The following is a 14,266-nucleotide window of genomic DNA, read 5'->3' as shown; positions in this document are numbered from 1 at the left end:
AGTATCACAAAGCACAAGACTGGGTAAACAAATGCAATGCTCTCTTTTTTATTTTTATTTTTAAAAATCAAACAATGAGAAACAAAGCAAGATATAAAGGCATGTAAAATGTTTTTTTTCCAAAAATCTGAGAAATTTTATAAAGCAGTCACTCTAAGAACTGTTAATATATGACTTGATATCCTATCCTTCTAAGACCAATTTGTTTTGGAATTTCAACTAAAAACAATAATTAAAAAGAAAAAAAGATTGCACACCCTCCTTCCTCCCCCAGGCATTCATTTTGACCATATAATGAAGCAACACCAGGCAGACAAGACAAACTCTTAAGTCTTGCTGTTTGCAAATCACATTCTTGCATCTCAGTTACAGCAAGTGCTGAGCTGATACAGCCTAAATATTTAAAAATACACAAGCTGTCAAACTCAAAGAGAACTTGCTTCCTAAAATGGACTTAACTACCTCATAATTTGGATGGCATTGTTCTCCCTGAACCAGTAGCTTCCCTGAAGGACTGAAGTGTCACATCCCAATCACTGGGCTGCCCTTCCAACAAATTGAAACAGATGCGTCGAGCCCACTTCGTTCATTTCAGTCATTCCTTTCCACCTACATTAAATTGTTTTGACAAGCCAGGACAAACAGCAAGGCTTCCCAGCACGTGACTATGGTTCTACAGTGCCAGAGGCCTGAATAGAGAAAGGCACTAAGTGAAACAATTGTTCAGCTCAATACCACTCAATAATCTTTTCTTGGCAGCTTTCATTTATCCACATGCTTCCCTCTGACTTCTTTTGGTCAGGAAACAGCTATCAGAGCTACTTACATCATTCAACGTAAGACAGGAAACTTGGTCAGTTACAATATGCCAGGTATATGGGTTGACCTTTTTGCTGATGTATTTAATCTGGAAGAGCATGAATTACCCAGAACTGTTACAGCCTGCCTTCTATCCCTATGCTTAGGTACCTTATGTAAAGGAAGAAGAAATAAAGACAACCAAAACCAATCTCATCACAGATCAGCTTTTCTGCCAAGCCACAGAAAGTGAGGTACATCAGCAAAAAGTTATCTATATTCCCTCGGTGATTTTTTTCAGCCAAAGCTTAATGTCTGTTCAGCATCCTTCTGAAAGACGGAAGGAAATACATTTCTGACATTTAGATTAATCTTAAGTTTCATCTGGGCTGCTCGTACACCAGTTAATAGGTTCTATTGAGCAATTTTTCCATGTGTTCTCCTTTCCGAATTCCTGCGGTCCTTCCAGGCGTTGTCCCAAAGCAATGTGACAAGGACCGCAAAGCACACCGGATCCGGGAGCAGCCCCAGAACGGCCCTTGCTGGGCACAGTGCTCAGTAAAAGCAACGGTGCCCTGTTAGGAAAACTACAGGCAAATATTTCATTAACACAATGAACTGACACACTCGACTGAACAGCCGAGTGAGTGATCTGCTAAACAACTTAAAGAGCAGCTCTCTCTTCCACATATTAGGAAGATATTAAGGAAGAAAGTAATAGACTGATTGCTTTACCTTTTACAGAGAGGTTTTGCTTGCTTGCTGCACATCACACTACTACACCCAGAAATTCTGCATTGCTATACTGCTCACGTAAGTACTGGGTTTGGGTTTTTGCTTTTTATTTTTAAACTACACTGAAGAAACACCAGCTAGCTTTTATCTAAAAGAGATGTGCTAGAAAACACCAGGCAAATTAGTAGGAATGAATCTACTTCAAGTGATGTGCTCTGACAACGTACACCATGGCAGACTTCAAAGCACTGGTGAATTATAGATAAAGTGACTCATAACCAAGGTAGATAAAATATCTAGCTCTGCAAAGGTTACACCAAGCAGCATTTTATCAAGCTTCCCAAATATCTGAAAATTTGAGGGAAGTTACTGCAGCCCCCACCCTATTATTCAGAAAAAGTAGGATACAGAACAGACAAGTGTTCTTCTGTGTGCATTTCTGCAGCATATGAAAAAGGCTTTGGAAGCCTTTTAGGCAAGGTTAATGAGGGGTCATCGGAGGAGAAGCTAGCAAGACAGTGCTCTGATATTCAGTGCTGTTAATGGAACCACAGCTTTGTGGGCTGCAGTGTTCTCATCCTGAAAAAATCTAGCAGTTAAGAGGAAAAATGAGCACAGTGACCACTGAGCTAGATTAACAAAATACCAACAAAATACCAACACTGAGCTTAAAGATCAGCAGCGTTACGCAGCCGATACCTACAAATGGAAGTCTGAGTGCACAGGAACTGGCTATTTTTATGCCAACGCAAACCACATTAGATTTCTAAAATTATAAGGCAAGATAGAATGAGGGGGGAAGATACCATTCAGAATGCATGTCTGTACAGCAAACAGATGTGAAAATTGAGATCAAGGATCTCCACGCATCCTTCCACCTGTACCCTTCTACAAGTCACTGAACACGAAAAGTAGATTAAATGCAGCTAAGCAGCTGCTATTGCAAGAGGGCTTTTGTTTATTTTATCTGAGGACCTGGTTTGAGAGTATAATTGTCTAATGTAATGTTTATAGAGTTATATAAAACTTTAGTTTACCACGGAGTGGAGAATCAGGTCTGCAAACCTATGTTAAGACTTTTCAGGCAACTCCTGCTTCATGCGTTCTCCTTGCTACAGCCCTCCTATCTTCCGGTAATAGTCTTCTGCAAGCAAGTCTCTACAACCTAAGACTGTAGTGGTTGATTCCATAACGTGTCTGGTAATACTTTGGGGGCTCTCAGCACACTGGGGAAGATGTTGCCAGCAATGCATCAGAACTGTGCCTACTGAGGCCAATGCCGCACTAAGATACCCCAATTTAGTACACAAGAACTCACCATATCAAGAGTTGCCAGAACACAGCTGTCAGTGCTTCCAAACTGCACTCCATGCACAGGTGGAGCAGTATATTAAAACAGACACACACACACACACACACACACACTGTTCTTTAGATAAGTCAAATGTTATTTCTGCCAAAAATATACACACGCATTAACCAAAAGACAAGCCAAGAATAAAACCAACCAAAAAAGCTACTCTCCAAAAAAAGACAAAACTAAGAAAAGAGTCAGGCTACTTCACTATAAAAACCACACTGCTCAAAGTCTTCTAAGCATTCAGAAGGTTAGACAAAACAATCAAACCAAACATCAAACTCCTTAATTATCCCTCCCTCAATCAGTCTGGGCTACTCATCCCCATAAACAGCTGTGCAAAGATTTTAAGGAAAAAAGGATTTGCTTACAGAAATTAGAAATCAAGATCAGTTTGTGTCTGTTTAAAACCACGTTACTTTCTGAAGGGGAAGAATACCTTCATCTTGGCATTAGGTTGCAGAGTCTCAAAACAGACTTAAAACAGCAGAAGAGCCAGTAGCCATTTCAGTATACAAGGATTAATTAATAGAAAAGCAAATCTGAGGATTTTTGTTGTCCTGCATTCTGGATGCAAATAACCAGTATTTTCGGTCCCCTTCTTTCTCATCCTCATCTTTGGGAATGAAAGACAAAGTTCCCAGGTCAGGTAGCAGAATGAAAGGCAGTGCCAAGTTAGCACTTACTGAAAGCACCACCTCATGTCCCTGGCTGGACAACCTCCACAACAAGGCTCAATTTTATGTAAGCTACAAACTTACAAAGTTCCAGTGGAGTGTGCAGATAATCTTGAGCAAGATTACACTGAAGTATAATGTTCATATTTGACACAGTCGAAAGGAGTAGGGTTAAAACAGTCATTTATCTACCACACTTTTTCAGCTTTGTGATTAAGGGTAAATATTTTTCTGTAGAAATCTGTATGATTTCTTCCTACTCAGGTAGAAGTACTCAAAAGTGCTCTGAGTTTTAGGCAAGCACACAAATCACCTTAATTGAAAGTTTGTGGGATTATTCACATTCAGCTGTACAGTTCCCTGTAAAAGCATCTACCTGTATGTTGTTCTTATTTCTTGCATTTCAGTGCATAAACTTATGAAGCTACACAACACACTGCTATCACTGATACAGGTGAGTGATGCAGATAACACATGCAAGCTTAGTGCTGCTCCTCAGAGGAGGGAATTAAAGCAACAAAATATGCCTATCTTGACAGAGATGATACCTGTGTAAACTTATAAGAAAGGAGGGGAGGAAGAAGAGAAGGGAAATACAACTCTTAATATTCAAACATGGAGCAGACAAATCTTTGAAGTTTTGACAAACTTTTCCTGAGAGCTGAAGCATTCTGGTGCTTAGATGGAGAAAATAGGTCAGTTAAAAAAAAAAATGAGAAAAGCTCTAGGCTTTCCTTGTTCATTTGTATTTAACAAATGTGATAGCTTACTGATTCAGGGCTTGGGTTGACAGGGTTCCTCCATTCATTTTTCAAAAAAGCACCGACCCCATTCAAGAAAAAAAATAACACACATCTGAAAAATAACAAAAAAATAACAAACATCTGAAGTTGGCAAAAAATAAACTACGTAGGTCAGAAGCAGTGTGCAACTTGAACTCTGGGCATCTGCACAGCAGCCCTTTCCTGCTCACACTGCATATTACAGCGTAACAGACAGGGGCTGGGGTAGGGAGTTACACTCAGTGTTGTCTAAGCTTCATGATGATGAATCCTGTAAACATCAAAACTGAAATTTAAAATAGTTTGCTAATTTACTCAAAGCACCAGTAGCTTTATTCTGTCTTCCACTACAGAGTGAAAAGTATGTTTTTTGTTTGCTTTGCTTTCCTTTTAATGTACAGATTAGAACTAGCATCATTCTGCATACACACTTATTACTGTCCTCAAAAGAATTTAGTCTGCAGAAGTCAATTATACATAACTGAAAGAGGTGATACTTAAGCTTCAGAAGACAGTTATATCTAACATTAAAGAAGAGAGTATCCATAACTGAAGCCTATGCATGTGATTAAAAGATATCAGCGATGCTCCCCATTTTTTCCTGCAATTGCTTGTTCGCTTTGACAAAGCTATGATTCATCAGCATGGGGGAAGGGGAAAAGAATATCATCACTAATTACATCCCTCTATTGTGGTCTCTTCCCACTGTTATACATGCAGCAGCACCCACCCAGTGGCGGCACCATCTAGGACACCTGGTGGCAGCAATGTGTTTGAAGAGCCACCATCACTGAGAGTTCCTGATAACGGGGCATTAACACTCAAGTATGTGCTTGATTGCACCAAGTTCCAGCACCGTTAAACACAACTGACCCGTAGCTAGTCACAGTTACAAGCTTCTTCCAAGGCCAAATCCTCAGGTTCCAAGATCCCCTAATTCACAAGGACGTTCAGAACAAATCTAGTACTAACATTGCTCTACAGGAAGCTGGAAGTAAGGAATAACCAGGACACACAAAAACAAAGATGCTTAAGAAAAGGAAGTTAGGAACGGCTCATCAGAGATGATCTCACCAGCTAGCTTAGATACAAAGCCATTCTGCCTCACTTCCTTACACTGAACAAAGAGCAGAAGTGGGATCAGAAGTGTAAGGAGTATGAAAATACAATGTGTGTCATGAAAACAGCTGCAGAAAAAAAACCTTTTGTCCTTCTGCAGGACAACAGCAGATCAGAATATTTCCTCTTTATGTAAGGTTACAAGAAATCTTAACTCAACTCCCAGTGTTTACCTTTTGGAGCAGTAGCATCCTGAGAATTGTTATTTCCTGCAGTGCCTAAGGTAGTAGGCTAGGCACACTTCAGTACTTTGCTCACTGGAGACACAGGTGTGAGCGTGCTGCCTAAAGACTGGGATAAGGAGACAAATCTAGGTAACAATGGCAGAGAACCTACACCACTCCAAAAGGACCAGAACAATCTGGCCGACAAGCTTCCCAGATACTTACACTGTCTGATTTCTTAGCTTTCCACTTAATATGAACAGAACATATAGACAGTGAAGCAGCTAGCTTTTCCCAATAAAATAATAATAAAAATAAATCAAAACCATACCACCTGTGAGCCTGTTCCAGAGCTGGGCTGCATGTGAATAAATGTGTTGATACAACTTCATGCTACTCTTCTCTGCACTTCACCATGTCAGCACAAACACTTGAAGGCAAAGCAAAAAGAACTGAGCCAAGAGAACCAAATTCTCCTTCTCTAGAAAACGATGACTACAACTAATCAGTACATTGCCTAATCCCACGGTTTCCTTCAGGAAATCAAATATTTCACTTATACTCTTTAGAGTAGAGCTATGAAAACTACACAGTAGCTTCAGAAGTTTATGAAGCTTACAAACCTTTTAAGTCAGTTACATACTTTTCCTTTGCTCTCTCTACAACCAAGAGGAGAAAAATGCTAAAGAGTAGATATAAAACCTATGACTTAGGCATGACCTTCTGTGGTATCTCTCAGGTCCTTGAAAATCTGGTCTAAGAATGGCAAACAACTGTTTGGGCTTCAGTCATTTCTATTCTAGGGTTTCTCAAGGCAGCATTTGTGTTTCCTTACACAGAAGTCTGGAAAAAAACTGCTGAAGGTTTTAGGCAATTTGTTCAGCCTTGAAGGATGAACATAGGGGACAGGGATCAAAATGCTGTCCCATGCCAAAATAATCAGTACTCAGATAGAGAACTCTCTTCACTTGAAAATTTCTAATTTGATCCACAGAAGATAAATGAGTAAGTTTGCTATCTGATACCAATTCACAGTAAGGCTTACGCTTAATACAGAGGGCTTATCACCGAGTTGGAGTGCTAGCTGAACAGAATTCTCCATGAGCTATTAACCAGCTGCATCACCTTGTCACTTGGTTCAGATGCCTCATTAAAACTTTGGGAGCTCACACCAATTCTCATTTTGCACTCAACTGATTGCTTTGTTAGTGAGAGGGAAGGTACATTCAAACAGCTCAGCTTCATTTTACGATGAAAATCTACTTTTCCTCTTACAGGGTGCCAATATTGCAATAAAAAGGCCTCTTCCACAATCCATTCTCTTTACCTTATACACCAAAAGAGGAACTACAGCTCTATTTCTATTAGATAGAGTCCTTTATGAGTAGGTACATACATAGAACACTGGGGTGAACTCTTCCCTAGTTTTGATACAGATAAATCTATTTACAAAACCAGAAATGTCTTAATTCTTCATCCTAAAATATTTCAAAAAAACCACTGGACAAGAGAAGGGTTGTCTATATCCACTTTTCTGTACGCTGATGAGTTTGCACTAGCATGCTGCTTGGAAATCATGCAGAAGTGTAAAAATGGCTCCCAGGATTTATTAGCAGTGTTCAAAAGCATAAAAGATCAAAGACAGAGATAAGTGCAAACTTAATGCTCCTATGTCACTGATGAGTTACCTTACAAAAATTCCAGCACAACTAAAGGTAACCAACAAACTTGGCAGAAATAAATCAAGCAACATTCCCTACAAGACTGCCCATGTTCTCCCACTTGTGTATTGTAGACTAATGTGAGTTAATTTACATTAGCTTCAAGATGATATACAAGATAGGAGCATATATACTGCATATGCAGCCTAATTACAGCTCTCCTAGTCTTGTTGCTGCTTCTGCAAGCGCATCCAAAAAACATCCTTCATTTACTTCACAGAATTGTGGATGACTATCAGTTATGACACATGAAGTGTAGGCCAAGTACTGGCAGACAACAGAAAATCCTTACATAATCGCTAGGAAACTCCATGAGAGATCATTCATTGTTAGACCTCTCTCAGCATTCCCTTAGGATTCATACAGTGAAATAGGAGGTAATCAAATAGTTGATGTTCTGTGCATCATAGACCAAAACTAATTGTTAACCATGTTTAACACTGAAGAAGGTTCCTTAGCCAAAAAGTTATCTAAAAAAAAAATTCTCAGCCATGCTTCTGTCAGAAAGACATACCTGCATTCAGCAGGCCAGCACTCAAGAAGCCACAGAAGCAGGAAGTCAAACCAAAGTGGTTTGTCAGAAAAGCTGCACAAGTACTCCAATACAGCATCCATTGCTTCAGTGGCAGTACCACTCGTGGTAAGAGAGGGCAAGAGGATTTGAGGCATCCCATATTTCTGTTTAAATTCCTTCCCCTATTACATCACCGCAGGCAACATCCCAGAATAACCCCCTAAGCTAGGGGGACCAAAAGGTGGAAGTGGTATTATAGTTTTACCTCCTCAAAACACCAGAAAATTCTTAAGAGAGTTGTCTCATTGCCACTACAGCATTCTTACGTTTGGAACTTCATGTTTCAGTGCCATAGGTAATACTTCATAATGATTAAAAGAAAGAAGAGAAAAAGAAAATCTTCAGGAGATGCCCTGAAGAAAACTGGTTTCTAATCAGGACCGTTATCTATAAGAAGAAAAGCAAGCTGGAGATCCCTCCAGAAGTCTTCTTAGCATTTCCATGTCCTTTCCTTAAACTTGCTTATGAACATCCCCAGAAAAGCAGGAAAATAGCTGCCACCAGTGACTGCTCCCTCAGGGGACAACTAGGAACAATCCCATCAGTATCCACAACTAAGGGGAGGAGAACCATACCATTCCACAGAATCTGTGATTCCCATTTCTTCCAACAAAGCAGGAGGTAGTCTGGGCATCTTTTTCTTAGCTTGGGCCACAAAACTGAATTCTTACACAAGGGGAATACAGGAAGGATAAGTACTTTATTTGCTTCTAGTTTTCTCTAATTAACAAAACACAAAGGCCCAGCATAAGCACCTGCTGCTGCAGCACCTCTACTACTGGAAATAGATTTCAATAACAATGTTGGAGTACGGAGTAGCAAGTTTTACAACTCTGAGTTTATGATAACTGCACCAGCATCAATACTTAACAGCTGGCAATTGTGAAAGAGAAACAAAGCCAAGAGGCCGCCCAATAAGCAGGAGCTGGGCAGATTAATCACAGCCTCAAGAGTTACAGTCCTGCCTTCAAAGCTGTTTAGGGGGCTGAAAAATCAGTGATCAGGCTTCTTCCAAATTAGTTGCAACATATCTGTCCACCAGAAACAGATACTGCCCCTTGTGATTTCACTTTGCAAGTAATAAAATCCAGACTGCATTGCAAACAAAGAACTGCAGTTCCACCCCTGCTTGCTCTCGCCCTGAGCACTTCGGCTGCAGAGGCTGCCTGCTTTTTGATGCTATTTTAATCTCTTTGCTTCCAACACATGTTGAATCTAAAATTTCCTCACAACTTGCCATTTCCAAGTATGCTTTCTCAGACAGACCCAGTCCACCCTCATCTTCAGTTGAAGGTCTGCATAACCAGTCGGTTCCGATTTCCATCTGCGGAGCAAATCAACACGCAGTACACAAACCGAACTGAGACACAGCCCGAGCACTTTCAACATACTGAATTGCTGACTCAGTCCAAGCGACTCCATTTCAGAGTTTGTCACACACATAAGGCTGGTAAGCTAGAAACTGAAATTTGTGCCACAATGGACTCTTCTTCTCTTAGCTGATTTCACAACACGTACCTAAATAAGGACTTCCCAAGAAATTTCCTGGCAGCAATCAGCTTTGTAAAAATAGGAGGCTTTTCTCCAAAATTTATGTTCTTGCCAAGAACAGTGTAACAAGGTGGTATTGTAAGGATATGATGGAACCTGAAGAATGCAGAAGAGACCATGTGTGGAAACACACTGAATTATGTAAGAGATGGAAGGGACCACTTTCCAGCTAATTCAAGGGATAACAACCGTGTTTTCCTACCATAGGCTCCTGCCAACCCTTCCTCTCAAGGCACCTTTCAGAATCCACTTCCCAAGAGAGTCAAACAGCATTAGACATAGCACAGACCTGACTCTGAGCTAATTAAAAAGGAATTTCTATACAGTGTGCTAGATTCTAAACACTAGAACAAAATTGAAAGCAGTCAAGTTGTATTCTTATTATAGCTATGTTTAGACTGTTTAGATTTCTTGCACTTGTCTCATTTACATACATTTTTTGGACTATTTTTCCTCTGCGCAATCACGATGGCTGTCACTACAGAGAAATCAGAGCATCTCTACAAACCTGCTGCCTATACAGAAGCACTGCTTGCTAGCAGCCCTATTTCAATTAAAATCTGAATCGTCTATTTCAGTTTAATTTGAAAGATTCAAAAGGTATTTAAAAGGCTCAGCTTGCAAACATACAAACTTGCTAATTTTACAAATACATTTGACCGAAAAGGATAAAGATTCTAATCACTGAATTTATTTTAAAAACAGATATTCCATCTTATCCAGTAACACCACTGTCTTGAGCTTGTGGGAAAGCAGATGGATTCTGAGCATCTGCTTTTAAACTACTAAGAAAATGACTTGGCAAGATTTGAGTTTGCTATAATTAAAGCTACTTGAGCAGTATCTTGTCACAGATGTCTGCATCAGACTTTCTACAACACACCAGAACCAAAGCTAGGTCTCTATCACTTAAACACTAAGGTTAATAGCTGCAAAGACTGCTGCTTCTGCAGAAATAGAGGCTGCTGTTCCTTAGAAGATTTTCTGCTTGAGAAATTCAGTCTTTATTCCTCAGAGAAACTTACACACTGATGGAGAATGCCTTTTCTGACGATATCAAACTTTAATAGCTTAAACATCTGCAATACAAACACAGGAACTGAATTACGTTCTATAGCCTTCTATACTGCATTTCCCATACTGAGAGTTTGACTTGCACATGCTACACAAAAATAATTCTGCTTTACAACATCTCTTTGCATTATGTAAGTGAAACTCTTTCAGAAGGCATCATACGGACACTAACACATACTCCCAGTAGACATGGGCCAAGGCTTCAGAGTTTGAATAAAGACAGGGGCTCAAGTTTCAGCAAAAAGGCAACTCACACGTCTCAGCACTGCTTTTAGGTCTCTGCTCAACCATTCGGAACTACGAAAGCTTAAGAAAGAAATGGAAGTAACAGAGCAGTATTTGCACCACCTTGTCTGAAGCTTCTTAAAACAACTAAGCTTGAAACGAGACACTCAGCTCGAAAATTCAGAGCCCAAGTGGTTAAGGTACACCAGTTGGGCAAATGGAAGCATGATCGTACCTAAGTGGTGCTTACCAACGTATCATTCCCACGAGTTAGTAATAAAAATTGAATAGCTAACAACCATTACATAAATATAAAGCATTAGCAACATGTTTCTTCTAAAGTCAGCCTGCAAAATTACAGACCATTTCAAACCCAAACTCCAGGAAAGTTACAGGCATTTTTGCTACACAGCTCACTTCTCAAATCTGCTTGACTGCTTTTTGCAGTCCAAAAAAGTGCAGTAACCAAGGAGTTCAAGTAGCAGCTTCTAAAACTGGATGAGTGAGCTGCATTCATGCTGTTAGAGGAAAAAGGACCTGATTGACATTCATGTTAAGCACACGCATCACACGCACTGCACTAACAGAATATTACAGCAAGTATATGCAACTGGTTTCTCAGTTCTGGGCTCTCACACAGAGACACTTTTCATCTCGCTACAGCCTGGGTTAAAACCAAACAGTTTTACAGCATTAGAAAAACAATATTTCCAATGACTGACGAAGACAGGGCTCATCTGCGATGAGATACGTGTGGTCCCTAGACTAAGATCAGAGGCTTTACTGAAGGAATCCAGCCCATCGTAAACACAAAGACAATTAAACAGGCTTTTGTATTTTTAGAAGCAACAAAATAAGCATTGATTTGCACTCTATGCAAGCTGATGGTTGGTAATACAGTTTCAATTATACACTGCTTACTAATTTCGAATACCGTTTTAAGAATAGTCACCAAGTCTTGCTCTGAATATTCAACACTAAATCGTTGTGGTGGGAGTCCTGACAGCAACACCCAAAGGGGCTGCACAAGTATGCACAGTCTCTTCATGTCACTCCATCTAAAGAACTCCCCCAACTACTTCTCTTTTGCAACCTCTGTTCAAAAGCCAGAAAAGCCAGACAGGCTAACAGCTATCCTTGCTATCTCCATAGCATGCATCGATGGTTCCCAGATGTTCAAACTGTAAACCTGGCACTAGAAGATGGCTGCTCAGATGAGGTTCGAGTCAAAGGATTTCTTGTTCTTTGACACCAAAGCAAAAGATCATACACTGCTATACGGCTAAAAAAACACACATTTATCAGAATTTCTTATCCCAGAAATCTTAATTTATACAGATAAAGAAAACAGCACGAACTAAAGTCCATTCATGATTATGAAGCTTATGGAAGTTGCACACGTCTTTAAATATAACCACCTTTCAGTATGTCCATAAACGCCATCAGTGTGACAGCAAAAAGCACACTCTTTCCATCAGCCACACCAGCCACGTAGATTCAACAACACAGGTTTTTACTGATGAACACTTCCAGTTCAAAGGCCAAAACGCTCTCATTAAAGGAGCGAAGAACAGCTTTGGCCTCCCAAGCTCTGTTCAATCCCCCAAATCTTCAATGCTGCAGAAGGCGTTTCCTACTGGTTTCAAGAGCTCCTATCACACAGACATTGCATTATTGAGTTCCACAAGCCACCAGAAAATTGCTTCTGAAAACACAGCATTAATGCAAGAGAGAACTATACGCAGACGAAGCAACTTGACTAGACAACGTTTTGGATTGGTTTTGTCTGGTTGGGGTTGTCTTGGAGTACTCTTGTCTTCATTGTTCGTTTTTGAGGCCTGCAAACAACCAGCAGGAGCTAACAGCAGGGTCACTGATATTTATGTTTCCATTTTACAAAAGTATTAACCATAGACATTTCAGAATTCCTTAAGCATCTCTTCGAAGCTCTGAGTCATTCCTCTGAAGGCTTAAGCAGCAAGTAGTTCAACTAATAAATGGTTGCTTTCCATGTTTCTTAGTATAAACCTGTAGTTATTGCAAAGTTTTGTTTCTAATTCAGTTCCATTCATATACACTGCAGCCTTGACTAAAGAGCTACAATCTTGATTTACAGAAATTTGCTGCAGAGAAGCTATTTTAAGTTAATGACTGTGCCTATTCCCCTATTAAAGCGCTTCTTTCAGCCATGTACTTACTGCTCAAATTGTTTTGTTGTTGGGTTTTTTTTTCTCCCCTATGGTACTTTGTTTCACATTATGCTCAGCAGCCCATGCAACACACTGCATTTTGCAACCACACAGCCAATGGCCATTGGCAGGTTTCCATCTCCCCTTTCTCAATATTACTGAAATAAATCAAGGTTCACTCACACATGGATGGCAGTAAAAACTCTTTACAATTTGCAAAGTCAAGTTAACCTCCCTTAATTATCAGCATCCACTAGATTTATTACGAATCTTGTTACACTTGATTCATTGTTAGCTGGGACCACATCAAGTATCTCAGTTTTTGCTGGACATCCAGACCAAAACACAGCTTGAAAATAATAGACAAGAACACAGGATCAAAGCCTGGATAAATGTTTTAAACTAACAACAGTACTAAGGGAAAGGAGACACTTAAATTTCAGAGAAATTCTTTTAACTACTTTAGGAAAAGCACCAGCAAAACTCAGCACCAGTGGCTGAAATCATTACTATACAAGGACTCATATAATACTTTAGAAAAAGTCTTCAAACTCCTCCTGAAAAAGAAATTCACTTAGATAATTCAACTTCATTTCTCCTTTTAGTGAGTCTAGTGCTAAAATTGTTCCTATGAGATTCACAGTTAACAGCTTTATTTATTTCAAGTTGGGGGTAATGCTTACACACCTCTAAACTTACAGTTTGGTCACCAAATTTGATCTCCATGACTCCTGATAAGCTCACAGCTGTTGGACTGAGTATTTATACACGAAACAACTGACGTATTTCCATCTGGTCTTCATGACAGAAGGATGACTATATAGAACTGCCACTTCCAAACAAAACTTGGGGAAGAGGAAAGGGAAACTGCTGAGCTGGACTGCCCTTGACCCACGACACAAACAGACAACTCAGCTGTCGTTTATGTTTTGGTCATCTGAGAAGGAGCAGAAAGTGTATCTGAAATAAGACACCCTATCCAGCTGAAGCTCAATCTAGTCCATGGACTCTTTTTTTCCCCCTTCCTGGAAAGAGATTTGGCTTGAGAAGGGAGAAGGCAAGAGTGGAAGGCAAATGCCCAAGAGAACTGTAAGCACATTTCCATGGACAAGATTGATTTACCAGCTGGAAAAGTCTACATTTGGAAGAAGGCAACTCCAGCAGTCGAAATTTAGGTGCAGGATTCAATTCTGCTCATCAGTCTTTTATATGTAGTATAAAGTCAGGTATATTTGCAGTAGCCCAAACACAGACAGGTACAAAATCCACTTCATTCCAGAGTGCAAAGGAAATTAAAAAA

General features: G+C 39.9%; 2 protein-coding genes across 3 annotated transcripts in view; both read right to left on the bottom strand.

Moving 5' to 3' along the window:
• Window positions 1-13,692, bottom strand: part of LOC104912116 (serine/threonine-protein kinase WNK3-like) — a 30,400-nt gene extending 16,708 nt beyond the window's left edge. Inside the window, exon 1 of the mRNA XM_010715054.2 lies at window positions 13,666-13,692. Within this exon, the coding sequence (XP_010713356.1) occupies window positions 13,666-13,692 (27 nt within the window). The remainder of the gene's footprint in view (window positions 1-13,665) is intronic.
• The window catches only part of LOC100542571 (zinc finger protein OZF-like), a 1,148,434-nt gene that overhangs the window by 552,094 nt on the left and 582,074 nt on the right, over window positions 1-14,266 (bottom strand). The window lies entirely within an intron of this gene.

Source organism: Meleagris gallopavo, chromosome 1 (genome assembly GCF_000146605.3).
Source record: "Meleagris gallopavo isolate NT-WF06-2002-E0010 breed Aviagen turkey brand Nicholas breeding stock chromosome 1, Turkey_5.1, whole genome shotgun sequence".
In the NCBI taxonomy this organism is placed as follows: Eukaryota; Metazoa; Chordata; class Aves; order Galliformes; family Phasianidae; genus Meleagris; species Meleagris gallopavo.
Note: the sequence above shows the minus strand (reverse complement) of the source record. Positions and strands in the feature narration are given on the sequence as shown.